Here is a 27,561-nt window from a genome sequence, read left to right as displayed (position 1 = left end):
AGGACTGGGGGGTGATGTGATGGTCAGAGGCTGTCTTGGGCATAGTGATCACAAAATGATAGCATTCTTATTTCTTGAAGCAGTAAGAAGAGGGGTCACCAGAACTGCCACCTTCTGAAGGGCAGATTTTGACCAGTGTAGGAGACTGGTTGAGAGAGTCCCTTGGGAGCTAGTCCTGAAGGGGTAAGGGATCCAGGAAGGCTGGATATGCTTCAAGAAGGAAATCTCAAAGGTATGGAAACATTGGCAAAGGATGGGGAAGAGGCTGAGTTTGAGGCTTAATGCCATCTTTGCCTCGGTCCGTAATAGTTAGACCAGTTGTTCTTCAGGTACCCAGACCCCTGAGCTGGGAGAGAGGGACGGGAAGCGGAATGAAGGCCCCATAATCCAAGGGGAAATGGTCAGTGACACACCACCTAAACACACACATGGCCATGGGTTCTGATGGGATCTACCCAAGGATACTGAGGGAGCTGGTCGAAGTACTCACTGAGCACTTTAATTGACTTTCTGAGAAGTGTGGTTTTTTTCCAAGGCTGGAGGATTTTTCACATAGGCCAGAGAAATAAAGCTTGATGGGATTTTTCCTGTTTCCTGCCTGTTAGGTTTTTTTGGGTTTTTTTTGTTTTGTTTTGTTTGTTTTGTTTTGGTCAGGGCATATGTGGAATATTCACATTTACTAACTGCTGATGTTCATTCTAGATGGGATACACTCCTTTGCACGTTGGCTGCCACTACGGAAACATAAAAGTTGTGAACTTCCTTCTGCAGCATGCTGCGAAAGTTAACGCCAAAACGAAGGTGAGTGTCCCCCCTCTGTCCTCCTGGCTGTCCCTGGAGGCTGTGCTCGCTGTGTGCTCTGTGCCCACCGCAGCTCTCCTGTCTCTCCTGTCCTGCAGAATGGGTACACACCACTGCACCAGGCAGCGCAGCAGGGGCACACTCACATCATCAATGTCCTGCTCCAGCACGGCGCCGCGCCCAACGAGCTCACTGTGGTAAGTGCAGCGGGGGAGAATGTCTGTGGTGGGACAGGAAAAGAGCAGAGGAAGCCAGTTCCCATCACCCTCGCATCCTCTATGCCATCATCTCTCCCAGAACGAGAGCAGCAAACATCCGTAAACCTCCTCATTTTCATCCCCTTTCATCCCACTTACATATCCTACTACCCAAAAAATGTATTTATGTCAGTCAGAAAATGTAAACTTTTTTCTTTTATTGGATGTTCTTCTGTAGCTAGTTAGCAGCTCCTGCACTTCTCCTTGCTAACCTTCAACTTCTGTAACAAATGTTTTTAATTGCTAGAATGGAAACACTGCCCTCGCCATTGCTAAGCGACTTGGCTACATTTCAGTTGTTGACACATTGAAGGTGGTGACAGAGGAGACCATGACTACCATTGTAAGTACAGCTTAGTTCGCTAGGGAATGGAAGAATTTTTCCAAAGCTAGAGTATGACTATAACTAAACTTCTAGTTACATTTAGTTTTTGTTTAGTTGATTTAGTTCCAGTCACCTATTTCCTTTTAGCAGTATAAAGTTGGTGTTAAGTGAAACATGAGCTGTCTGTTTTTAAGGTAGTAGACACCATGAGGATGTACACAGAAAAAGCATCAACTGAGCAGAAAATGGCCAGTGTAAAGGACTGGTCTTAACTGCAATGTTTCTCCACACAGTGTTTATCCACACATCTTGTTGTTTAGGGAACAAGCTTGCAGCTGAAGAGATGTTCCTCCTGGCTTGTATAAACAGAAGCTGCTGCTGTCCTTTGAGAGCATTTCCAAAGGGTCTGATGGTTAATGGATTGAATTTGACCTAAGAGAACCCATTCCAGTATAAAAAAATGGTTGGAATTTACTTAAAAGCACTTCAGTGCATGGTTTCTGGCCCCTTCCATAGGATGGTCAAAGGCTGTCTTCTGCAGGCAGCCCCAGTCAGCACCTGCAACCCCAAATATCCATTCCCTGACGTGGATGTGAACTCCAGCTTGTCTGTTGTGCCTCTCAGGAAGCATTAGCCAAGAGACACTGAAGGGACTAGCAATGGTCAAATATTACCTGCTGTCAGAAACATTAATAGAATCCAAAATATTTCTCAAAAGGATATTTTGCTCACTGATGTTTTGCCAAATAGCTCTTTGAAGAAAACAGTTCTGTGATGTGAGGCACCTCCATGCAATACCATAATAATGAAGCCCAAATTGGGTCTGGAAGAACATAAATTCAGAATATTGGCTCCAAATTTGCTTTTCCCTTTCACCAACTATTTTTCTTCTTCCGTTTAAAAAGATAAAATGCACTTGTAGATGTTTTTAGGGTGGAAAACAGTTGCTGTGTGTGTTCCATGTTTTGCCATCACCCCTTTGTGTGGTCTGTCTGTGCAAGCAGGTGGTTGCAATATGATGAGCTCTTGGGATGACAGGCAGATTTCAGTTCTGTTACTGCATGCACCTTTTATTCCTATGACTTTCCTGGCTGTGGTCTATAATTCAGTAGTTTGCAGAAAATCCACCACACAAAAGACAAATTTTGTAAAATAAAATATAAAGGAATATGCTAGAAAATGATACTGATTTTTTTTTCCCTTACACATTCTCTCCATATTTTCTCAGGAACAAATTTCTCTTTAGAAAGATTCCAAAATGGTTTTCCACAACTTGAAAAATTTGGTGGAGAATATTATGCAGGATAGAAAAACTTGAGTGATTGCCTAGTATACAATTAGGTAGCTGCAGGAAAATGATACCTTTATGCTAAGAATTCCCAATATCACAAGGTTGTTCTTAGCTTTTAGAACCAAGGAGCTGGGGGTGTTTGTGATGCATCCAGTGGCTGATCATTTATGTTCTGTAGATGAAGAGTAGAGAGATGGTGTGTCAGGATGGGAATTGTGCTGCAGGAAATGTCAGATACTGAAAGACCTGTAAAACCCCAAATACCTACTCTCAAGAGAAGCCCAGAAATAATTTTCATTAAAATCAGAATATGCTACTGATCAGTGTGTAATTTTGAGACATTGAAAGTCTAGGTGTGAAATCTGATTTACAATTGAGGGTCTTAAAACTTCAGTTTGACTGCTGAGACTTGTATTTTGAGGCTTGTGGCTAAACAACTCCCAAAGCTAAATTTAAAGAAATCAGGGATGAACATAGCTAATTTTACTATGATTTATACTCAAACACCAATTAAAAAAATCCAGTAGTACCTGAAAAAAAAGTCCTGTGATTTTGCTAGTTTAACAATGTGTTCAAGAGCTTTGCAAGTGATTCCCACAAAATGAATTGCATGAGGCTTTTTATAACTCTTGTAATGTTTGAGCATGCAGGAGCTTTTCTGCCTATATCAAGTGATGGCAGTAGCCCAAGAAACATGAAATGCCAAGTGAGTATTTCTAAGGACAGAGAAAAACTAAAATCTTTAAAACTATGAAAGGACTATTTTGCCCTCCTAAACTTGTTAATGATTTCTCATTTGCGTGTGAAGCATGAGAAGTAATGGTGGTTAAAAAAAAAAAATACAATATAAAATCTCTCTAAAGGTAGGAGTGAGTTTTGGTGTGGAGTGGGGTTTTTTTTGTTTTGTTTTGGTTGGTTTTGATTTTAATTCCACTGCACTCCTTGAATGGTAACTCTGCAGAGTCTCTTGTCTGACCCAAACATTTACCAGTGGTTGTTGTGCTGGAAAGTAAAATGTTTGTGTATGTTATTCTTGGGATAAAGGTATTCTAGGAACAGATTTCAGGCATTCATGACTTTTCTTCTCTGCTTTTATTTTTTTTATATTGGTCTTTGAGTCTGAATCAATATAAACATTGGGATGAAAATCAGCCAAACACTTCTGAGTGTCTTTCATGCACAAATCCCTTCAGGGGTATAATTTAGCCTGCATGTGGTTACAATTGTTCTCATTTGTGGGAAAAACTCACAATTCATGCTGAGGCACCTCTGAAAAAAATCCACATAGGTTCAGCTTGCTCCCAAATTGCAGAATTCTTCTGATGTCAAAGGAGAAATACTTCCCTCAGAAAGTTTGATTTTAATAGAGATGACATATTCCTTGCTCAAAATTTAGATGACTACTTAACTTAAAGAGTTCTTATTGAACCCCCTAACATGAAGCTCATTTCACTATATTTGACTCTTCTTTTAGGATCATCATCTAGGCTTTCAGCTCATGCTTTTTCTGCTATGGCAATATGAACATAATTTAAAAACCAAATACGGTAATGCCTATTTCTGTAGTCTTTTTAATGGATTGTTCAATGCGTCTTTAAAATAGAAAGTGAATAAGAAGCTGAAAAATTAATTCTTGTTTTGCTAACTACAGATAATGACCTTGTGTTTTATTTTTAAAATAGCTAGAATTTTAAGAAAAATTACGCCTGTACTCTGAAAGGACTTCTTTTCTATTACAGACTGTTACAGAAAAGCACAAAATGAATGTACCTGAAACCATGAATGAAGTTCTTGATATGTCTGATGATGAAGGTATGAAGAACTAAAAAAAACCTTTTTCATTCCTTGTTGTCATAAGAAATGTCTGTTTAAAAAAACCAAAACTAACACACATTATTAGTTGGATGTGGTCATTGCACATTTGTTATTGTTTTACATTGATTTTGTTGACTCATCAATAGTCTGTGCTTTTTTTAATCATTTTGTTTATTTAAATCATGCAGTTCGTAAAGCCAATGCCCCTGAAATACTCAGTGATGCTGAATATTTGTCAGATGTTGAAGAAGGTATTTGTGCATTTTTGTGTCGCACTGATATTTAACTTAAGCCTCTTCCTTTAATTTCAACTGTCTGAAAATTAATCCTTTCAGATAATTTTCTTATTATCCCACTAACAATAACTCCTGCTTTACGATTAAGAACGCTTTCAAAAATTCTTTGAGCTATTGCTGATAATCCTCTAACTTTTTTCTGACTTTCTTACAATTTTTTAATCAAATTACCTTCACTTTCCTGGAATAATCATTTTGCTGCTGCTTCTATAAAATGAATGACTGTTTTATTGTTTTAACTGAAAAATGAAATACTAAACAAAGGGTAAAATATCAAAAGACTTTGGAAGAAATAGCTGATAGTGGAAGTAAATGGCAGAATGGATGTAGTTCTTGTTTTTTTTTTAAACAGGTGACCATGTTCAATTTTCTTGGTTTTCTTTAGTTAATCTCCCTTTCTTCATCCCTATTGATGTATTTACTTTTAATTTTCATAGCATTGAAGCAGCAAGGTGTAAAAGATATTTCAGTTCTTTGTGTGCAGCTCTTGTTTAATTCATGCATTGAGGCTTTTGGTTTGTTTCCCATCTGTCACTGTGTTCCCAGCGCCGCAGTTCCAAATGGATCATGTTCTTACCATACATACATGTTTTCCAAATAGCCCTCCTAAGCCATTGTCCTGCTCAAAATACTGCATTGTTTTAGCTGACAGGAACACTGATGCATAGTAGTGTGAGTTAACAGTGCAGGAACTTGCTGTGTCCAACAGGTCAGGGGGAGGGGATTGTTCCCTTCTGCTCTCATGAGACCCTGCCAGGAGCACTGCACCGAGCCCTGGGGTCCCAGTGTGAGAAGGGCATGGAGCTTTTGGAGCAAGGAAAGGTTCCAGAGAGACATGAGAGCACCTTCCAGTACCTATGGGACCTAAAGAAAGCTTGAGACAGACTTTGTAGAAGGGCATGTAGTGACAGGACAAGGGGGAATGGCTTTAAGCTGAGAGAGGGTAGGTTTAGGTTCAGTGTTGGGAAGAAGTTCTTCACTATGAGGGTGGTGAGGAGCTGGAACAGGTTTCCCGGTGAAGCTGTGGATGCTCCATCCCTGAAAGTGTTCAAGGCCAGGTTGGGTGTGGCTTTGAGCAGCCTGGTGGTGTGGAAGGTGTCCCTGCCTATGGCAGGAGTTGGAGCAAGATGATCTTCAAGGTCCCTTCCAGCCCAGGCCATTCTGTGATGCTGTGGCAACAGGGTCTTTCTCAAACCCAGCACGGAAAGGGAGCTCACAAATCAGATAACAGGTGTTTTATTAATCTCTGCTGGAGCATTCCTGTGTGCAAGGCTTGTCATGAATTACAGGCTTTGAGGTGACAACCACTGGCCTGTCTCTCTTCCCTGACTTGCATGTAAGGACAGCTCAGTGACGCCCATCCCCACAGCTCCTCAGTGTTAGCAGGGTATGTATATACAGTGCAGCCACTTACGCCAGTCGAAACAAATATGTTCAAGATGGTAAGGCACTCTGACAAATCTCAGAGCCAGGGAGCTGATTTCCAAGTGGGAGAAAGGCACGAATTTAGAAAACAAATCCAAGCTCTCCCTCGCTTGGCTGGCGTTCATGTCATCAGCCAAAACTCTTCAGTGAGACAAACTTGTTGAATGGCTTCTCAATGAGCCACAACCCTCAAGGTTTCTCTCACAAGAGAAATTGAAGACTTGGAAAGTAGAGAGCCAGAGACAAATGTCAGGAAACCATTTCCTTGTGTTTTATGTCTTGCTGTGCCCACTAAATAAGCATTTACATGGGAATTGTGTAATTTCTCTTCCCTGCTGAGGACAGTTTGGTTTGGAGTCAAGCTGGTTGAGAGGAGAGATTTTTTATTCTTTTCCCTAGACTACTATGGCAAATCTGCCCAAATGAGGTTAAGTACTGGGAAACTGCTACACCACAAAAAAGAAAACATTGTTTTTTTCAAAGATGTTAACATGATTTTATGGGGAAAAAAAATGAAGGCTCACCTTCATACGTAGCAGAGTGTGTAGAAGAATATAGAGCAATTCTGATGCAACCAAACATGCACTGTGCTTTTATTTTTAAAGAGATTGTGAATCTTATAAATGTGAAACCTGAGACTGGGAGAACTGGGTCTTTCCTCTCTCCATCCCCAGCTGTGAGCTGGCTCCCTGTGCAGCTGGAGTCCCAGCCTTGTGCCTGTGGCCACGGGACTGGTGGGGAGCCAAGGGTGAGCTGTGGTAAAGCACAGCTCCAGTTGTCTGCAGGAGGCCTGGAAGGAATCCTCTCCTCTGCAGCACTTGCTCATCCTCTCAGCATCCCTCTGGGTGGCTGCAGGAGCTTTAATCTGATGCAGGAAGCCAGAGCCTGCTGCCACAGCCCTGCCATGAGCTCTGTCGCTGCAGCCCTCCCTAGAGCTGCTGCCACTGTCCCAGAGGTGAAGGGACAGCAAGCGATGGATGCTGACATAAAGAGGAGTGAGACTGTGAGCAGTGAAGGGCAAAATGAATCCAATCCATAAACCCGATTAGGTGTGGAGAGTTTAGACATTCATTATCAAAAACAGTTATTCTTGAGCTTCTAGGGTTTTTTCATTTGGCCTTCAGTAGATAATAAACTTTTGGGTTTAAACCAGGACACTGTTTTAAACCCATTTAATGGAGATTCCTGTCTCAATAGGAATAAGTATCATGCTAATCAATCCCTGGAAGATTAGACAGGTGTCCTAACAGAACGTGAGTGCACACTGCCTGATCCCTGGGTAGGTGCTAAGATACAGCAGTTAAAGTGCATTTAAGACAGGTCAGGACATCACCATGCATGAAAATCTGTTATTGGTCATTTTGGAAGGGTTTGATTTATCGTATTTTTAAGCTCCGTTTTCAGAGTTCCTTTGGCTCCAAAAATTTCCTAGGTTCATAGATGTTTCAGTGGTTTGGTACTGGCTCTTCTCCATACTTTTGTGAAACCAAAACCTTGGCTACAACTTGAAGCATCCTCCTTTTCCCTGTGGCTCTACCTCTTCTGCCATCTAGACAGCTCTGGACAGGCTGTGATGAAGGAGTGGCAAAATCTTCAGGTATCTTTAGCAAAGCTGAATGACAAATGCTCATCTGGATCCCAGGCTAGGATTAAATTTTGTCTCGGACTTTTCCCAAGCCACATGATGCCTTCTCTCCTGCTGCCAGATTATTTCTCACTGGCCTCTAAAAAGAACACCTACCTTGTGCTCCTGCAATTCCCAACTGTAGTCGACATGCTGGGGGACCAGAAAAAACAGGGAAAACTTGGGATTAGAAAGGTGATAAGAGGTAAGGAAAAGCTTCTTGGGGAGAAAAAAGTAAAAACAGTAGAACCTTCTATCCCAGAAAAATAAAAACAAACAAATGCATGAGGAATAGGCTGGAACATGTGAAAAAATGGGTGGCAAAGTGAGCAGTAATGCTTGCTGCCTCTCCAGAAGTTTAAAAATAGGGGGATCAGTGAAACCAGCAAGAGGCAGATCCAGCTTAAAAGGGCTGCTCCTATTGAAACAGGTAGTTGATTTTTATGACTTCTTGCACAGGTTCTTGGTGCGGGGAGCATAAAAATTTTACACAAGTTCAAAGTGTAACTGGAAGAATTGAAAACTGAAAAAAAAAACCCTATTCATGACTGTACAAACATCTTTCAGGTTTAGAAAATAAATGCTCAAATCAGTGCCAGCTAGAAAGTGTCCTGGAGGACTTGTGCTGGTCCATGTTCCCATACTCTTCTGTGAAGTGTGGCTGCTGTCAGAGACAGGGTACAGGGGAAGCGATGGGCCCTTGCTTTGACCTGCTGCTGCTATTTTCTCTGGGAATTTGAGCAGTTTTCTACACTTGTGGTAGCTGTGTTTACCCATTCTTACCAGGGACATCCCATCTCTCCAACATGTAGCATATTATGAAGAGAGGGATGGCAAAAGCAGCAAAGCAGTGCAGCACGCTTTGGTGTCTTTTTCATTGGTGCCTCGTTTTGGGGCATTTCTCTGTTGTTTGTGTCCAGAGATGAGTTTTGTCTTCACTCTTTCGTGGGACCCCCTGTGCAGGAATTCCATGTGCTGAGAGCAAACAGTGCTCACTGTTACCTGAAGTGCAGAGGATTAGGCTGCAGCACCTAATTAAACAGAGTGGGATTGCTGAAACGTGCACCACCCATTTTGCTCCAGCCTCCCACGATCACAAAACAATGTCTGGAATTCTTTGAAATTACCACTCCTAGATGCAGCTTCTCTTTTGATGAGAGCATTTCATCAGAGTAATCCTGCCCTGGCTGGATTAGCTTGGAGCAAGATAACATCTAACGTGTTTTAAACCTCCACTGATTTTTTTTTATTTTACCATTCTCCTTGCCTTTGACAAACGATGCCTCCTAAGGAAAATGCCTCCTCTGTTCCTTGAGATAATGTAGCATTAGTCTTCAGCTATTGTAAGGGTAGAAGTTTCCAAATTTAGTGGTCCAGTTCGTAGTTGATTAAAGTTTCCCGGGTCTCTCGCCCTCCCTGGGCCACTTCCTCGCCTCCCGGGCTTCGGGGCGGTTTTCTCCCTGGACAGGAGCCCCGCAGGCCAGAGGGAGGATGGGCTGAGGGTGGGTTTGGGGTGGTTGAGGATGGGCTGAGGGTGGGTTTGGGGTGGTTGAGGATGGGCTGAGGGTGGGTTTAGGGTGGTTGAGGATGGGCTCCCCCAGCCCCGGGGCAGCGCCGGGCGCGGGGTGGTGCCGCTCCGGCCGGGGAGGGAGGGCGGGCGGGCGGAGGCAGCGCTTTCCCCGCGCTCCCTGCTCAGCCCCGGCGTCAAGTTACAGAAAAACTACACCCTCGCAGCACCCCTATTTACATACAAATAACTGGAGTGCCTGCATTTATGTCACCATTCAAGAGGCTTGCCAAGGGAGGCTGTAATCCAATCAGCAGAAGCTTTAAAGGGATGTCTGCAGAGTGATTAAAAGGGGATTTAAATTTTTTTAAAACTTATTATTTTTCGTTTTGTTTTATGTTGGCAAAGAACTTTAATCTGAGTTGAGAGGACAAAGATGCACATGTCCTAAAATACATACGAAGAGATCAAGATGTTAAGAAGATCTCAGTTGTTGTGTGGAAAGCGACTATGACCCACAGGGATTAGTTTGCTTGTGCTGGTTTGGAGATTAAGGCTAAATCACTGCTTAAGGACTAATAGGACTAATAGGAATTCTTGGAAACACCAGGGGAAAAAAAATCTTGTAGACCAGGCTGGTGAAAATGGCTTTCCAAAACAGTAAGACTTTTTAAAGTTTCACTTGATGTATGCTGTTTCTGTTTCGGGCTTTTGAATGCTTTCTGGTGTATTGTGAACATTCTAGCTTTTTAACTGCTGCTTAAAGGCTGATTGTTGGCGGGCTGGAGGAGAAAGTTGGTCTGTTTGTTTGCCGTTTGCAAAGCAGTAGCTGAAGGGGTATTTTTAGACTTGATTGTTAGTTTAAAACCAGAGCTCGCCTGTGGTTTCCTGAGTTTAGTGAATGGAAACTAGTCTAAACTTCTTGAATGAAAGCGGGAAACGGGAGTCTGGGCTCGGGAGTCACCTTCGGAAAGCGCTGTTGTTAAACTTCTCTGTTGGGCTGTTTAAACTTAACACACCTAAAGTGCGTTCACAACAAAGGAGGAGAGTCAATGTCGGCGAGCCGTGAGCTTGCAGGGAGCGCTCTCTGCTCTGTGCTGTTGAGGGAAGAGGGGGGGAAAAATCCAGCAACCGCAAAAGGCATATTTTGGACTTGCTCTGTCAATGCAGGAATGTAGGTTTGCATGATGTAATGGCATGCAAATGCTCCCCGCCGGGCAGCTGCTCCGTTAACCCTTTGTGGCGCCTGCCCGCCTCTCCCGACATGTAACTTCCCTTCCTCTCGGGGTTTTTTTTGATAAAACGGCCAAGGATCCCCTTGTGTGCGGATGGCCATGTCGCACGTGTCGCGGCGGTGCCCGGGGTCCCGGCTTTGTTCCGCTGAATGGGGCTGCACCGGGGACAGCAGGCTGCGGGAACCACTTACCTAAGGAAAGCACCCTGGCAGTGGGAAGCGGTTCATTTAAAAAAAAAATTTAAAAAGTCTCGTCTTACATTCAAACTTCCAAGAGGTATTGAGAAATACTCAAGGTGGAAGGCGGGCCTCTCCATTCCCTCAGCCTCCATTCAAGCGTGCTGCATTTTCAGGACTGGTGGGCAAACAGGCTGTCTCTCACAGCCAGGGCTTGCGTTGGTTTTGTTGGTTGTTGTTTTGGTTTTTTTTTTTCCCCACGCGGAACGATCCAACTTTGTCGGGTCGGGCTTTTTTTGATAAGGAAAGCAAAAGTGTGTGCAGTGATGCAAAGTACAGGAGAACTCTTTAACTTGCTGAAACGATTGGGCAAAAGTCATCCCTCGTATAACTTTATTGGGTTTACGTCAAGGTGGAGTTTTGCTTCTTTCATTTGGCCCCCAATAAAGTGATTTTCTCAGGCGCATTCAGAGGGTGGATAATTAACGCACTACGTGGAAAGAGCCTTAGGGAAAGTGGGGGTGACTGGATTGATTCCTTATTGGCGAGCAGAGAAGGGCGTTATGACTTAGTAAGCACACAAACATCTGCCATACGTGTAGCTCTGATTTCAGCCTGGCTTTTGTGCTGGCAGGTGAGGATGCAATGACAGGCGACACAGACAAATACCTCGGACCCCAGGATCTGAAGGAGCTGGGAGATGATTCTCTGCCTGCTGAAGGCTACATGGGCTTCAGCCTGGGAGCTCGCTCCGCCAGGTATTGTATATGCTGCTTCTCGTGTTTGGCTCTCACCACAGGTACAAGGTTTTGCAAACCAAGCGTGCTCTTCCACACAGCACTGGAGTCTGTTTTGAAGTGAAGTAGAGGGGGTGTACTTCCTTTGAAGCATATGTTCATTGCAGTTTTATTTCATATTCTTTATTCATGTTGGCTTCTTATGGCAATGATACAGAAAACGTAACTATTCACTTTTTCTGGTCTCTTTTCATGCTCTGAACCAATATGTCCAAGGTATCTCTCTTTGCTAGTGGTCTGCAGCTGGTCTAGAAACTGACCTAGAGCAGCCAGCAAAGCCAGGTTTCTTTTGACTACTGCTGGTCAGACTGATACTCACAGCAGAGGGCTCCTTAATGGGTGTGTTTTGCTGAAGAGTGTAAATGCCAGAAAAACTGAATGACAGTCATTTTGCTATTTGGTGCTTTTATTTCTTTAAAGGTGCTATTGAGTAATCCAACTGAGAAAGAGAATATTAAAAAAAACGCTCCCTCCCCACCACCAAAAAGTATTTAAAAATAAAATGCAGGTTTACCCTAAATTTATTGCAGGATTTAGTTAGATAGGGAATGGGTTATGTGTTGCATACAAAAAACCAGGCCAAAGTTTCTGTGAACCTGATAAAACATAAAATTAATATGATGTCTGACTAAAGTTAATTTTTACTCAGTTTTTTCTAGATCAACATTTTAGATTTTATTTTTGAATGTTGCTAAAGCCTGCAGTGTGTGTTGCTCAAAACAGTTAAAGCTGTGTGAGCAGAGATTGCTTCCATAGTTGTGGATTTGCAGTGTAGTTACTGACAGTTTAATTGTACTGAAGCTAATAATTAAACCTCATAAGCTGAAGCCCTGAGGGCTTTTTCCTATGCTGTAGTTTAAAGATCTGTTTTAAAAAGTGAGCTCATTGTCTAACAGCAAATGGCAACTCCCATAAGGTAAAGCTCAGATGTCTACCTTTCAGTCTTGTTTGTTATGGCAGCATTAGAAATGCAAGCATGCAGTGGAAACTTGCTCTTTAGTAGTCCCCAGCCATGTTGTACTTGATTTACAATTTTTAGGGAAGTTAATAAGTATTTATGAGATAATACATTCATGAGCAATGCCAAAATGCTTTTAAATAGTCCATCAGCTAGAAAATCAGCAAATGAGACCTGAAGGGAGAATCTCGTGCCATTGTAAAGTGAATTAACAAAGCTGACGTGCTGCTTTCAAGCACGGTGTGAGCAGGGTGATCCCACAGCCCATGGCTGGGGTCGGTGCTGGAGCAGGGCAGTGATGGTGCACAGGGAATGTGCTCTGTGTGCACAGCCCAGCACTGATTTACCTGACACTTCACACTCATTGCACCTCTGTCCCACACAGTCTGGGTGCTTCCTGTGCAGGTGGGAGAGCAAAATTCCTCAGTCACGATCTGTTAGGGAGATCTGAGAGTTCAACCCCATGTTATGTTATCTTTTCTTTGAGAGAAGTCTAATATTCCCATGCTTCTGGTTTAGCAGTGCCATTACTATTTGTTGCTGCGTAGCTCATTTTTTGCATTGCACATGTTATGCTCAGAGGAGACAAAATCAGTGTTTTTTCCTGTGAAGTATTTAATTTAGCAAAAAAGTATTCTGTGGATGTATCTTACTGCTGATTCTGAGTGTAACATTAAGAAATGAACACATTAAATATATAAGCCATCCAGCCATAACATCTTGCTTTTCCTGTCTGATTCTTTACTTTCTATTTCTCCTGTTTCTTTTCCACTGTAAATTGCTTTAGTCCAAAAGTCAGGTAAGAAGGCATGGCATCGTGTTACATCTCTCTCATCTTTCTGCTGCTGCCATTGCTTATCCTCATTTTACTCAGCCTTGGAAAGTGACATGCTTTTATTTTGGGGAGCGAGGGGTGGGTTCAGCCCTAGAGAATATCCCTCTATTATAACAAATATAACTTAATTTCTTTATGCCCTTTATCATGTAAAAGTCTGCTTAACATATGCCTACAGTATGCAATTAAGATCCCAGTTCTGCTTCCACCACAAGAAGGAACGTGTGCTAAGGGATTAGAGAAATTCAATTAGCAACTACTAAATGCATGAAACACATTGTAGAGTTTTGAGTTTGAAAAGTGTTGCTAGTTCAAAAGTGTAATATGTTGTTGGATGTTGCTTTGTATTAATTCACGTTTTTTACTACTTTATTTTGTGTCACGTAGCAAGCATGTCTAGGCCTGCAGCATGTTTTTAGCACATACCATAATGTACCTTCCAGGGTTAAATGTAAAACACTCCTACGTTGCTTTAATTGCAACACGTTAAGAGCGATCATAGTTATTTCTAAATAGTTTAACATGCACAAAATAATACCCCAAACATCAGAATCTGCACTTAGTTGTCCATAAGCAAATTTATTTCTTCTTTCATTTCAAACCTAATATCCTTTCCTCTCTAACCATGGGGATGACTTCAGTGTTTATAACAATGTCAGAAGTGGTTCAGCCACAAAAAGAATGACATCACACAAAGCTGCTCTTAGTTAAACCTGCTTCAGCAACCTGAGCCGTGTGGGCAGGCACTGTGAGCTACCCACAGCTCCCCTGGGACCTGCCCTCGTGGGTCCCCTTCGGGATTAGGGCATGGAGATACTTATCAAAGTTCATCTAAATACTTGAATACACTTTTCTAGATTTATTCTAAAGCCGCAACATTACTGCCAAAGCAGTAAGCATCTGTCGAGATTTTGCTTATGCATATTGTAGGGAAGGGACTATTTAACCACAGTAAAATACCTTTTACTCCGTTTTCCTCCTTGTATTTATTTCACAGATTATGTATATTTTGCCATTTGATGCTATCCCTGGAAGTTGCATGTATTAATTTTTTTATTTTTATTTTCTGTTCATCTCACTGTCACCCGCACTTTCTATGATAAATGGTAAATACAACAGCCTCCGCTCCTTCAGTTCGGATAGGTCCTACACGCTGAACAGGAGTTCCTATGCCCGAGACAGCATGATGATTGAAGAGCTGCTGGTCCCAGCAAAGGATCAGGTATGTGCTGTGTCTCTGCCACCAGGCAGCTGTGCTTCCAATTGCCAGGGGATTGCAGAGTGGAGCCTCAGCTGAGCTTCCAGAGACTCTGGCTGCTCTCTTAGCTGGTGAAAAGGGGAAAGAAAGGAGCTGGGAAACTGTGGGGTTACCACTTTGTGGGTTTGATCTTGTGAGGGGCAGGTGGTGGGGTCTCAAACCTACAGAGTCTTTTAGGGAGCAGTTCTGTTTCTGAGTGTGGGGTTGGTTATTGGCTGAGGTCAATGGGTGCTCCTGCGAGCCTTGTGTATCTTTAGAGTGCTTTGATAAGCTGGGAGCAGCGAGTTTTACACTAAGCAACCTTTGTGCTCTATAGACGGGGAATTACTTTGGCCTGTTCTGTCCACATGGAGGGGACTCCAACTGCTGACCTTGTTTTTCCACTCTTGGGAAGAATTTGGCCTTGTAAAGATTCAGCTATTATACACTCTTCAGTTTATATATCTTCCAAACACTTGTGCAATGACTAATACAACAAAAGCAGCATCTTTTGACCTGATTATAGCGTGGGAAAGTCTTTCCAAAAGCTGGGGATGATGGAGTTACTGTATGCTTTGTGAGTTCCTCAGCATTTTCCTTGGTAGACTTGCTTCAGATTTCCAAATCTAACTGAATTACTCAAGAGTTTTTTGATGCACAGAAGTCAAAGATCTGCTAGGAAGCTGAATAAAAATTCACATGAAAATCTTTACTTGGAAAGGACTGTGGAGTGGAACTGTTGTTTATGTCCTGGAAGAACATAAGGTGGATTGTAATGAAACAGAGGTTTTCTGCTGCTGTTTTCACAGAGCATTCCTGCACTGGGGGGGTTATTGTTCTCAGAGGATATTTTCATGGGGAAAAAGGTCCACAGAGCAGGACTTATACATTTTAAACCTTGATTGTATTAGTCTGTAAATTCTAGTGGGGTATAAGCAATCCAGTTTTACAATAGCTTTTACACAGTTTTGGTAGCATTATGAGAATGGCAGAGATTGGATTCTGTTTAGCAACAGAATGTTTATTATTAGATTGTTGCTTTTAAGTTAAATGTGGTAAACCTCCAATAACCTTAATTTGCAACAGCCATCTAGGGAGAGTTTCCAAAGCTTGCATAGCAGTGATTTTGTGGTTTTGTTTGGTTTGAAGTCATAAAACAAAATCTGCAACTCCTGGCACTGGGGACAAGAAATTCTCTGTCAGAGCTGAGAACCTAAAGCTGCTTTGATGCCTCCTAATACTAAGACTTCATTAAGTGTTCTTGATATGATGGAAATCTCAGAGCAGAGGTAAACTCTTCAGTCTGAGAATATATTGCTTTGTTCTATGATTCTGGCCATTTTTGTGATTCTCATTAAAGCAGATGGCATGGATTTAGCAGCTAGGGTGCATCTTATCACATAACAAGACTTAAAAGCAGCTCCATGGTTAACAACTCCCAAAGAATGTGGTAGAGGGAAAAAATGTCAGTCCTGTCTCGAGAGGTTAGTAAAGAGATGAAAAAGTAAAGTTTTTCTGTGGAAAACAAACACGAAAGCAACAAACTGTCTCCATGAGGAAGGAAGACCAGCTAAAACTTTCTGCCATGGCTTCTGCAAACCTCCATGTCCTGACAAAAATATATCCATCCTCTGGAATTCCTGTGGTTTTCTGCCCGGCCCAGCCCTAGCTTTTTGCTGAGGCAGAACTGCATTTGGGAGATGGACAATATCCCTGCTCCTCTTTCTCATCCCTCTGTACATTAATGGGCTCCTAGATAATCTCTGCTATGGCAGCAGAAAGCAGAAGAATAAAGTACCAACTTCTGTTCCACTGATGGAATTCACTGGAACAAAGATCACTGTGGGTTGAGGCCAATATTCTAAAAGTCCATATGGGAACTGAGAGGAGTTAAGGCTATTTTGGGAATCACACTACTTTGAAACAGAGTGATCTATTGCCTGTCTGTATATGCCATTTCCTGTCCTTTAGTGCAGCTCAGACCTGTCTGGAGATCATGGCAACAGCAAAGTCTGGTTTTGGGAATCAATTTTATCACAGACATCAGTGTATAAAAGAATAAGGAGCATTTTCCAACCTCTTGCTCAGGTTAAGATAGAAGATCCCATGGCCACTTCTCCCCAGGATCCTTGGTAGACTTGGGAGTCTGGAAGGAGTCAAATGACAAAGATTTGAAACCATTCTTTACTGAACCTCACTGCTGGCATATCACATGGAGTGTTAGAGAAGAGTTTCTAATAATTTCTTAGAAGTCATGATGTTCTCCATTGTTTGCCTTCGGTGATTTATTGCTGACCCTGTTCACTGGGAAGTCTGAATCCAGGCCACACTGTAGCTCATAACCTGGCTGGAGCAAAGTTAAAATTTCTGTGTCTTGGCATGTTACCTTGGATGCAGCAACTCAGACTAAATCCAAATCACTTCTCCATGGAATAATTTACATCAACCTTTGAGTTTAATCAGCCAAAGGCAGGATGACTTGGGCTGTCCATTAAATAGCAGCTTGCTGAATCATTTCAGTCTGGATAAATTCATCTGGGAGGAAGCATAAATTCTTCTGTTTGCTGAACTCTGATATTACACAGCCTGGATATTCAGTTATGCAACCAGCAGGATCCTTGCCAGCAGAACCCTTGGTATTTTTATACACACATTTGCATCTAAGGCTGCCACACCCTTTAGCAATGCATTTTTAATCTCCCTCTGTCCAGGGAGGGATCACTGGGACCTGACCAAACATAGAATGGATCCTGTGATTTGATATCACTGTCAGTGTACTATCTTCTGGACTGCTTATACTGCAGTTTACACAGGAAGATTTTTTTTTTCCTGCAAGGAAAATCCAGCACCTCAACAGCCTGAAAAAATGAGATCCACAGATGTGTGCTGTGTGTAAGATGAGTGTGTCTGGCTATCAGCTTTTCCTACTCTGCTTCTCCACCAGAATTACTGGCTGCAGGCTTCGGGGTTCTGCTTGCTCTAAATATGTCCAAAAGATCTGTTTGAATGCACTTGGTCAGAAAGAAATTCTTTTTTAAAAAATAGTCACCTGGTGTACAGAGCATGTCTCAGACAAGAAACTGGACTCACATAGGTGTGTAGGCAAACCTGGCACAGATCAGTGAGCGCAGGAGCACCTGTGTCTAGCACAGGTTGTTTTGGAGGGATGGTATTTCCTTGGAATTTATATGGCCCTATGTTTAGTTTTCTATATCCCACTGCTAAGGGAACATAAGCATTTTTCCTGTGTTAGAGGAAACCTGACCCACGTTGATTTGCTGGTGTGTGTCCTGGTGCATGCCTGGGCCTCAGAGTAGGGACGCTGTTACAGCTTAGCAGGCATTTCAAGGACAGACACCAAATTGTGTTGTTCCTTTTGGCCCATTTCGTATGTTTCTTTGGTTTGTTCTATTTTTGATGATAAAGTTTATCACTGAGCAAAATAATAAATTTATTTTTGTTTATCTAAAATTTTACAGTGTCTGAGACAACCTGTCTGAATCTTACACTGTTTGGTATCAAAAGTAATAATGTGCTCAGTGTGAGCTCTTATAAATCACTTGGAATAGCAGAAATCCACAGCAGTGGCTTTCCTGCTTAAACCCCAGGGTCTCCAGGAAATGTTGGAGAATCCCTGGTATCTTATTGGAAAGACCAAGAAAACTGTCTTCATTCAACTAAATTACAGTACATTTTTCAAATTATGCTAATTAAGTCCACTGCAGTTGCTTATTGTCACTGTTTTGACAGCATTCATTTTACCTTTTATGTCTGATGGTGTATTTTGCTGTTTGATGTATGCAAGGTTGCCCTTTGGTATTGTTGTCTGTGTTTGAACCATGAGGCCTCAGGTGTATCTGTTACAGCACAAAGTTTAACAAATGATCCTTAATGGAAGCGTTGAGGTAGGGAGAGGAGGAGGCATTGAGCCATGAGGTTGGAAGGGTGACATAGCAAAGCTGCACTCTGCAGAGACTTCTGTCAGTTGGCAGTAAATTACAATGTCAATAGGTTTTGGAAGGAAACCTGGGATCCTCATTTCTAATAAAAGAAATGCCTAAAGAGTGCATTTTTTGGAAACCCCAGAGTGATGGGAGTGTTGCACATTCTGGCCAGCAACACAGCAGCTATCTGCTTATCTTGTGGAAGCTTCTCAAGAGAAGCATTTTTATGTGTTTATGACCAAATTTGCCAGCTTTACTTGTAATGATGATATTTCTATTCAAAATAATTAATTCGCACAACCAGTATGTGTCAGCATATAAAAAACCCAGGTGGAAATAAGATTTCCCTGTGTAGAAGCGTGTGCTTGGCTCTAGTTTGACTTGAACCCACTGAATTTGATTTGAAAACAGTCCATGAGGTTTTAGTCCAAGCAGGCAGCTCTCTCTAGATGCATTTGCCTCTAAGCAGCAAACAACCTACTTACAGGAAACACTGACAAATTTAACACCATCTTGAATAAAGATTGTGTGTGCTGCTTCTTGACTTACTTTTGCTGATGTAGCTTATGATGGTGCTTCTTAAATTGGGGGGAAGCTTTCATATCACCCTGGAAATAGGGGGCAACAGTATTTGAAGTCCAGTTGGTTTAATTTCCTGAGACAAGAGAAACAGAGGAAAAAGACTATTTTGCTCAAATGGCTTTGGTGCCCAGTGAGAGGATTTACAGTGTGAGGGATGTTGTGGAGCACAGGATGCACGAATGTCCATGAGTGTGGGCAGCAGGAGAAACAAATCCCACCTCAGTGTCTGTCAGAGGGGGAGTTAATTATAGCCACCCAGGGTTGAAGCTATTTCTGTCGAGGTGAGCAGGGGCAGTGGCACTCCCCAGAGCAGTGCCCATGCTGGCTGTGGACAAAGACAAACCAACCCCACTGCTGCTGGGAAGGCACTGGGGCATTCACAGGCTCTGTGAAACTCCCAGGGAAGTTACTCACAGCTTCTGCTTGAATAAGGATCTACCCAATGGCATCTTCTGAAGGGGAATATTACACTGCCTGTCTGTATGGTGTATGACTGCAGTACAAATGGTAATTTATTTTTTTTCCAATCTTTTTAGCCTGGTACATAAAAGTAAATAAAGGTTGGAGAGAGAGATACTTGAAACTGAAGGAAGTGCAAAAAGTGGGCAAAAAGAATGTTTGAAGTGACAAGAGTTTGTGTGTGTATTTCATGTTTCTGTTACAGGATTTCCAGTAATTTAACATTGAAGATATCAGCACTGTTGCATGGAATGGACCAAATTTAAATTTAACAGAATTATATTAACAAGCTTGTATTTAAAACAAGATTTTAATGTTAATTTTAAATTTCAATTAATCTTTTTTTTATGTTTTCTTTTGTTTTGAAGCACCTGACGTTTCAAAGGGAGTTTGATTCTGATTCTCTCAGGCACTATAGCTGGGCTGCAGACACCTTGGACAATGTTAACCTTGTTTCGAGTCCCATCCATTCTGGGTAGGTCATTTAACAGTTTTCCTTTATCTTTAGTGTGGAACTGTATTGTTAGCTGCAGAATACAGCCTGCTATAATGGCTGATAACATGTCTGTTCCTGCTCCACTTGAAGCCAGTGGCAAAATTCACACTGACTTCAAGGAGGGTGCTTAATAACAGGAGTCAGCCTAAATTCTTGCATATCAAACCAAAAACTTGCTTCTGCACTTCATTTTCTGAATGACAAAACATTGTAATCCCAGAGGCTTCTCTTTAAGAGTCCTGTTTTGTTTTTTCTGTTGCTTATGCTTTGCTTTAAGTGTCATAAGATGATTTTGTTTGCATTGTATTAAATTATTTGGAATATGAAATCAGAGATAGAATGTAATGCTTTCTGTTCTTTCATAGAAGAAAAAATGAGGGGCTTTAATTTGATCTCTTATTTTATTTATACCTTCAAGCTCCTGCCTAGTCTGCAATAGCTGTAGTTTGATTTTAGTGGTGCTATTTGTTTACTTATGAGTCATCACTAATTTAGGTGCTTCTTGACAGTGCCACACAGACTTGATTTAAATGCAGTAGTAGTGATGTCTGAATGCATATTGTAAAAATTTGCAAATGAATGTGTAAGTAATCTTTGCATATTATTAGATTGTCTAGTGTAAATATTTGTTGTTTGATTTTTGAGATCAGGACATAAAATCTCATATCCGTTTTAATTTACTTCCCCATTTCGTGACTAATTACATTCTTATCATAAAAATGAGTTCAGCACATACCAAAATATTTCATTTCCAGTACAGCTAATCCCACAAATCTGAAGCCACAGTCCCACAATACACATAAGCATCTCCTTCTGCTGAACAGATCTATACAACAGTGGATTTTTAGGTCCTAAGCTGATAAAACACTCCACATGGTCAGTGCTAGCATTGAAATGCCAAGAATTGCAGAATGAAGAGCTGAAGACTGTTGGTTATCATGGAATGGTGCATTGGCAAAGGATCTCAGAGAGCTGGTAGCCCACCCCTTTGCATTACTGTAGGATAAAATGTAGTCAAGGAATTCCTTAAATGCATTTAATGTCCTAATAATTGCTAAAAATGAGAGATCCTATAGGCTGCCAGCTTCAGGAGCCCACTGTCTTTTGTTATAGTATTTCTTCCTCTGATAGTCAGCTTAACATTTCTTTGCTACAAACTAAGCCTATTTCTTGTCATGTCCATAGTGCTCATGGAGAACAATATCTTACTGGTCTCTTAATAATTGTTTTCGATGTCAGAAGGCTCTAATCCTGTCTTTTAGACTAAAATGTCCCAGACCCTCCTCGGTGGTGCTTTCCCCATCTCAGCATTCTTGCTGCTCTACCCCAGCTCTCCCCTCTTGGATGAGAGCTTGTTTGTAAGCCAGGATCACCACCTCTTCCATCTGACACATAGCACACATAAGCAGTCCTATAATGAGAATTATCCTTTTGATAATTTCCGTTTCTGTTGGTGGATGTTTGTGATCTACTAGAATTTCTTGGCTCTTTTCTGAAATCCTGCAGTTTGGTTGTTTTTTGCAGGTGTTGTGTGTTAGTGTTTGGTTTATCCCCTCTGTTTGCATTTGTCTCTATGGTATTTCAGTTTGTTGCTTCCAGCCCATTTTTCCATTTTAGCAAGGTAGCTTTTAATTCTGATCCTATTTTCCAAAGACTTTTCAAACCTTTTTTCTGTGTTGAAATCATGAAGACATTAGCCTAGTGCCTGTGCCAGGACAGCACAGTGAGATCTGCCTCTGAAATTCCCTTTCAGTGTGACAGGAAAGCACTGATGGTATCTTTTTTGAGGTAACTTCTCAGGTGATCCTGCACTTACCTTATCTATACTGCACCTCAATTGCTTGCTGAGGTACCGAGGCAAACTTCCACACATCAAAGAAGGAATTCAAATCCGCTTGGCATGAATTGCTCTTGCCGCTTATATTTTGGTTTGTTTTCATTTTGAGGAGTGGTGGTAGGCAAGGTGTAATATCTTGATTAATTACCTTGATTCTTTAGGCCCTTACAGAATGATTATTAAATAATTTATTCCTGAATACTTCCTGGTAATCTGGGTTAGACTGATTGGTCTGAAATTTTCTGGTTTCTTTTCATCCTGATAGAAGATAGGGCTGATATTTTCATCCTGCCAGTCCTCTGGGACAATACTTGCCTGCCCTTAGATCCTCAGCATGCTCACCAGTGGTTCCAGCCCTCTGAACATATATTCTGTGGACATGGGAGTTTTCACATAAGATCTTCTCCCTTGGTACATGAACCCTGTCTAGTGCAGAGGTGATTTAAGCTGCTGCCCAGAGGGTAGCAAATTTTGGGGCTGCGTGGCAGGAGGAGGACTTAGATCCTCAAAATAGGTATAGCTCTCCAAATGAGCATAAACCTAAATATTCTCCAGACACACAGAGCTTTTCTGACCCGTTACATTTCTTATTTGACATAGAAAGTCGATCAGAAATGATGCTCTGAGGATTCAGCTCCTTTGTTAGGAAAGGAAAAAACAAACCTCACTCATTGTTTGTTTACTTTGCAGTTGTGGCCCCATATTATAATATGATCCTGTTTGATTTCCCCAGTTACCTAGAGGCAATCAGCAGATGCTCCTCTCTAATCTCCCAGTACTTCAGCACATCTGATATGCAGAGGATCATGACTTTTCACATCTCTTCTGTCAGTCTTTTCCTGCAAAGCAAATCCTTTTCTGCTTGTTTGGGGCGCTTCATCCCTGTCTTTGTCTCCAGTTCTGTCTGTGGCCAGGGGCAGGGGCTGTCAGCCCTCATGGTGTGGTGGCCCTGTGGCCAGGCTCTGACCCCACTGCTCTTTGCCCTCTCCAGCCTCACAGGGCTCCTCTGTGCTGTGCCAGGAGCTCCTGTGCTCCCTCAGGTCACTCTGTTCCCCATTTGCCCGCCGTCAGAAGAGAGCATCAGTGTTTCTTCTCATTTCTTAACCCAGGCAGAGGGGGAATGTTGGGAGCAGGATGTGGAGATCCAGCAATGCATCAGTGAAAGGGGAAGAAAGAAGAAATTGTTGGCAGTGATTTCGACTCTTCTGGTTTTTCCTTTTTTTAAGCCAAGATAATGTTTTATGTTTCTCTCCTTGAGCTCAGATAAGTTGTTTTGCCGGCATACATTTTGAACAGGATCCATTGTAAGCAGTACATTGAAATGCATCATGAATCTTGAGGCCTCTGGAAGGGTAGAGACCCTCCCCAAAATGACCTTCAGCTGTCAGATGTGAGCTTACTCCTGCAGCTTTCCCAGAGTAAAATGGGGGTGTGCTCTCTTTGTGTTGCCTCTTTTAACTCCTTGGTTTTCTTAGCTGAAAGAAAGAAAGGAGTGTATGACACTGCCTTCCAATATTGAAAAACTCAGAAATACTGGATGCAGTCTTGCAAGGTGGAAAAAATCAGATTCATTGTACTTTCCTATGTTACATTATATTAACCATAGTTTATTCCAGGCTGCTGTACACACAGACCTCGTTTTTGACAGTGCAATGAATGACATGGAGTGCTGCTCCTTTTAAGCATCCTGCCATACATATGTTTATACATTGTGCTTTGGAAAATAAACTGCTCTGGAAAAGTGCAAGAACTGATTTTCCATGGCACAGAGGAGCATGTTTTGGGAATTCAATAAAGAAGTGGTATTGCAGTAAATTCTCTGCTGACCTAAGTAAACTTCAAATGCTTTTCTCCATGTGCTTCTGCATTTCCCAGAGTTGTGCTGACTAATTAATTGAACCCTCCCTTTCAGACTTTTTTTCATGTTTAGCATATTTTATAGGACATATGTCATGATACGTGAAGCAAAAGCCAAATAATTTCTAAAGCTGGCCGTCAAACATGTTGCCTTTGTTATTTTTCTGATTGTTACTTTTTCTTTGCACTTATTATTGATATTTTCTGTTGCTTGCCTGTAATTATATTACATTAATTTTCCCATTTGCTTTCTAAATTATTTTGCAGCTATTCCTCTCCACTCCCCCAGTATGATTCAAGGTGATAACTCTGTGCTTTCTGTGAATCCTCATTTTATTTTCTTTTTTTTAAACTTTTTTTCCCACAGAGTGTGTGTAGATGTTTGTAGTGCATCCAACCACATCCTCATCCCTTCCATGTATTCAAGTAGAAATGCTCATTAGCCTTTAGCATTGTGTTTTAGAGGTCATATTGTAGTTTCCATTATTAGTGCAACATTAATGTAGGTAAGCATCAGCTACTAATGTTTTTAGATAGAAAGTGCATGAAATACTGTTTGGAATTGCTGTTATTGTTTTAAACGGTAAGTTACTAATTGGAATATTAAAGAAGGAAACACTTCATTAATATGCTGCTAACAATGATTGTCTTTCTCTGGGAGCAATATGCATAAAGGTTGGTCTGCTGCAGGTTTTGTCTCCACTGGAGAATTTAAGAGTTGATTTAGGTGCTTAGAGATTTTTGACAATTCACTCTTACATACTTTTCATCATTTAAATAGTTTGGATACAGAAGACAGCATCTTATTTGAGTGTAAATTTTGGCATTTTTGCATGATCCTGTCCCACTGAAACAATTCCTCTTGTGAGGAACTGGGATACCCTAGTGGCAACACTTGGATTTGTTGGAGTGTACAGTGCATTTATCTAAGAAAGAAATATGGAATGTGGATACAATTTTTCTGTATGAAAACCACTGTGAAATGTCATGCTTCAGTACTGTGAAATGTCTGGGGCACAAGAAATTATAAATTTGGGCTAGGGTCATCTCAGAGAGCAGTTTTACCTCCCCATCTTTATCGATAGATTTTAATTTGAAGAAAGGCAATGTAGCAGTTTCTTGATCTGGAATTCAGCTGGACAACATTTCTGTCTGATTTCCTATATTTACAGCTTGTGTCCCTATCCACCTCTCTCCTGCAGACCACTAAATACCAAATTTTGATTTCTCTCCTGCTTTTGTGCAGGTTTTTCTCACCCACATTGTCCAGACTTCTGAATGCAGCTTGTTTGCAGGACTGGTCAGTGCATGTCAGCTGCTGATACCCTGCTGATACCCTGCTGGGCTCACAGCAAATGGAACTGTCCTGCACAAATTCCCAGCCTTACTGCAGAGCACCTGGGGGCTTTTTTTCAAGGACCACCACAATCCCTTGGATTATTGGCTTACACCCTTAGTTCAGGCTTACACCCTTAGTTGGAAACCAGGAAATTGAATGGATTCACATGTTAGTCATATGAAGGTTTTGTTCTTAAAAGCTGGAAGCTTTGGAAGTAGTGAAGTCATATACAGATGTGTCAGCTATGTCAGTGTCTGCACATCATACAGAAGGAGCAAACAAAAACTGTACTGGCTTCAACACTGAGCTGGTAACTTGTGTCCCTCTTGATACCAGCCTGTGATTGCATCTTCTACCTGAAGCTATTCTGATATTAATTGTAAATTTTAATTATTCCCTTCCTAATAGAAAGAATTTTATTCAAAAATATACCACTCATCATTTACAAATATAATTTCTTACCCTTCTATTATAAGAGGGAAAAATTATGCATTGGAATGACACTAGCAAGTGGATTTTTCTTTTAATGTTTCTTTTTTTTGCGACTGAATATAATCTTCAAAGAGAAGTAGTGGTATGATTTCCTCCAGGGAGCCAACAGCCTAAAGGAAGTTATGTACTTGGTAGTCATCACCCATCTTCCCCATCCATGGAAGCCCTTAGTAGCCTGGGCTGGCTGTCCGCCATGGCTGTCCCCCATGGTGCTGGCACTTGCTCTGCCAGCCGTCAGGAGTGTTTGCAAATGAGACAGGAAGTTTTGAAGAACAAGGTTCCAAAAAATATAAGGATTTTTGGTTGTACTTTTCCTACTGTCTGGTTGCTTTATGCATGTGAGTCTAATTACTCTCATTTGTGGACAGTAAAGCTAACAGCAACAAAGGGATGTTTTAAAATGCTAACAAACCACTGCTAATACACTACTTGTGTACTCTTTTAATCCAAATTGCTCAGTAGAACCTGCTCATTTCACCATGATGTTGCTAGACCTTTAGCAATTCCTGCTTTTGATAACCATTAGTTAACATGTAAGTATAAGTTTTAAAAGGATCTTCATGTTCTTTTTAGTTTAGCTGGGATTGGGAAGGCTTTTCTAATAGTCTTTAAAAGTCTGTGGCGGTTGACTTTTTGCTGATCTGCTTGTTTTGGGACCATTGTCACGGGTATGTTTTCTGTTTGCTGCAGTTTCCTGGTTAGTTTCATGGTTGATGCCCGCGGGGGTTCGATGAGGGGCAGTCGGCACCACGGCATGAGGATCATCATCCCGCCCCGGAAGTGCACGGCGCCCACGCGCATCACCTGCCGCCTGGTGAAGAGGCACAAGCTGGCTAGCCCTCCACCCATGGTTGAAGGAGAAGGATTGGCAAGTCGGCTGGTAGAAATGGGGCCAGCAGGGGCACAGTTTTTAGGGTGAGTTGTGCTGTGAGTTTAATTGTTTACGTTCATGTTGCACCTTTCATTCCCTTTATCCCGTGGATCTCAGTAGTTAAACATTGGTTCTACCTCATCTGAGCACACAACACAGGCTGTTTAACTTAAAACATTAAAAAATGCCAACCTGCCATTCCTTCTGGAAAGAACCCTTGCATTTTATGGAGAGTTTTGCCTCTGATGACTGCAGGATGGAGATGAAGGTAAGGAAAGCCATGGAAAGGCCAGGTCCCACCCCCATCTACTCATGCAATCTGCCTTGGAAGCCAGGAGGAGTCACACACTGAAAACCCAGAGCAGGTTTTGACCCTCTTGCTTGTAGAGTATTTAGAGGAACAGCACTATCACAAAGAAGTGTCCTAAAGACACCCACAGGGACCCAAATACTGAGCTCTGTTCCCAGCATGTGCACAGCTCCCTCTGGAGTTGCTGGGAGCTCCCTGTCTCCATCTCATGGAGCAAAACCACTCGGAGTGATGTGGAGCACTTACGGTGGAGTGGTGGTAGGAGTGGTACCAGTGCTAGGAACTGACTATTTTGAAAGCTTGAAATAGGGGAAACAATCCACTATGATGTGGCCCTTTTTTTCCTCATTATAAATTTTGTTCATTACTGTGAGTGGCACCCTGGTGTAAACTGCTGGTTCTGTCGGGAATGACAGCTTGTTCCTAATTTCCCCTTCTCGTTTCTCTTCCTGCTGCATGGATGTTATTCAGTAAACTGCATCTTCCTAAAAGTCCTCCCCCTCTAAATGAGGGTGAGAGCATGGTTAGCCGAATCCTGCAGCTTGGTCCACAAGGAACAAAATTTATTGGGTAGGATATGTACGGAAAAGATAAAGAATGTCTACAGTTTTTCTTTTGTTTCCAATTTTTTGTTATTCCCATTATTTTTTTTTTAAGTTTCCTAAAACTTTCAGTTGATTTGTGTCACTGAAAGAAAATCATAGTGGCTTGATTTAATATAGCTCTGCTACTACCTTGTGCTTATAGGCATGTAAAATTCACTGCCAGCATTCTGCTTTCATAACTTCTGTGCTT

The 27,561-nt window shown here is 41.8% G+C and overlaps 1 protein-coding gene across 5 annotated transcripts in view; it reads left to right on the top strand.

The window, feature by feature from the left end:
* The window catches only part of ANK3 (ankyrin 3), a 194,752-nt gene that overhangs the window by 112,851 nt on the left and 54,340 nt on the right, over positions 1 to 27,561 (top strand). For 3 of the 5 annotated variants that reach the window (XM_085064226.1, XM_085064223.1, XM_085064225.1), the window contains exons 19-27: positions 703 to 801; positions 900 to 998; positions 1,306 to 1,401; positions 4,414 to 4,486; positions 4,678 to 4,740; positions 11,387 to 11,510; positions 14,462 to 14,564; positions 19,933 to 20,039; positions 26,276 to 26,500. In XM_085064226.1, coding sequence (XP_084920352.1) covers positions 703 to 801; positions 900 to 998; positions 1,306 to 1,401; positions 4,414 to 4,486; positions 4,678 to 4,740; positions 11,387 to 11,510; positions 14,462 to 14,564; positions 19,933 to 20,039; positions 26,276 to 26,500 — 989 coding nt within the window. Of the gene's footprint in view, positions 1 to 702; positions 802 to 899; positions 999 to 1,305; positions 1,402 to 4,413; positions 4,487 to 4,677; positions 4,741 to 11,386; positions 11,511 to 14,461; positions 14,565 to 19,932; positions 20,040 to 24,021; positions 24,055 to 26,275; positions 26,501 to 27,561 lie in introns of all 5 variants that reach the window. The other 2 variants (XM_085064222.1, XM_085064224.1) reach the window with 2 other exon arrangements.

The sequence above is a fragment of the Lichenostomus cassidix genome, chromosome 6 (genome assembly GCF_008360975.1).
Source record: "Lichenostomus cassidix isolate B80296 chromosome 6, HeHo_3.0, whole genome shotgun sequence".
In the NCBI taxonomy this organism is placed as follows: domain Eukaryota; kingdom Metazoa; phylum Chordata; class Aves; order Passeriformes; family Meliphagidae; genus Lichenostomus; species Lichenostomus cassidix.
This window is presented reverse-complemented; position numbering and strand designations above follow the sequence as displayed.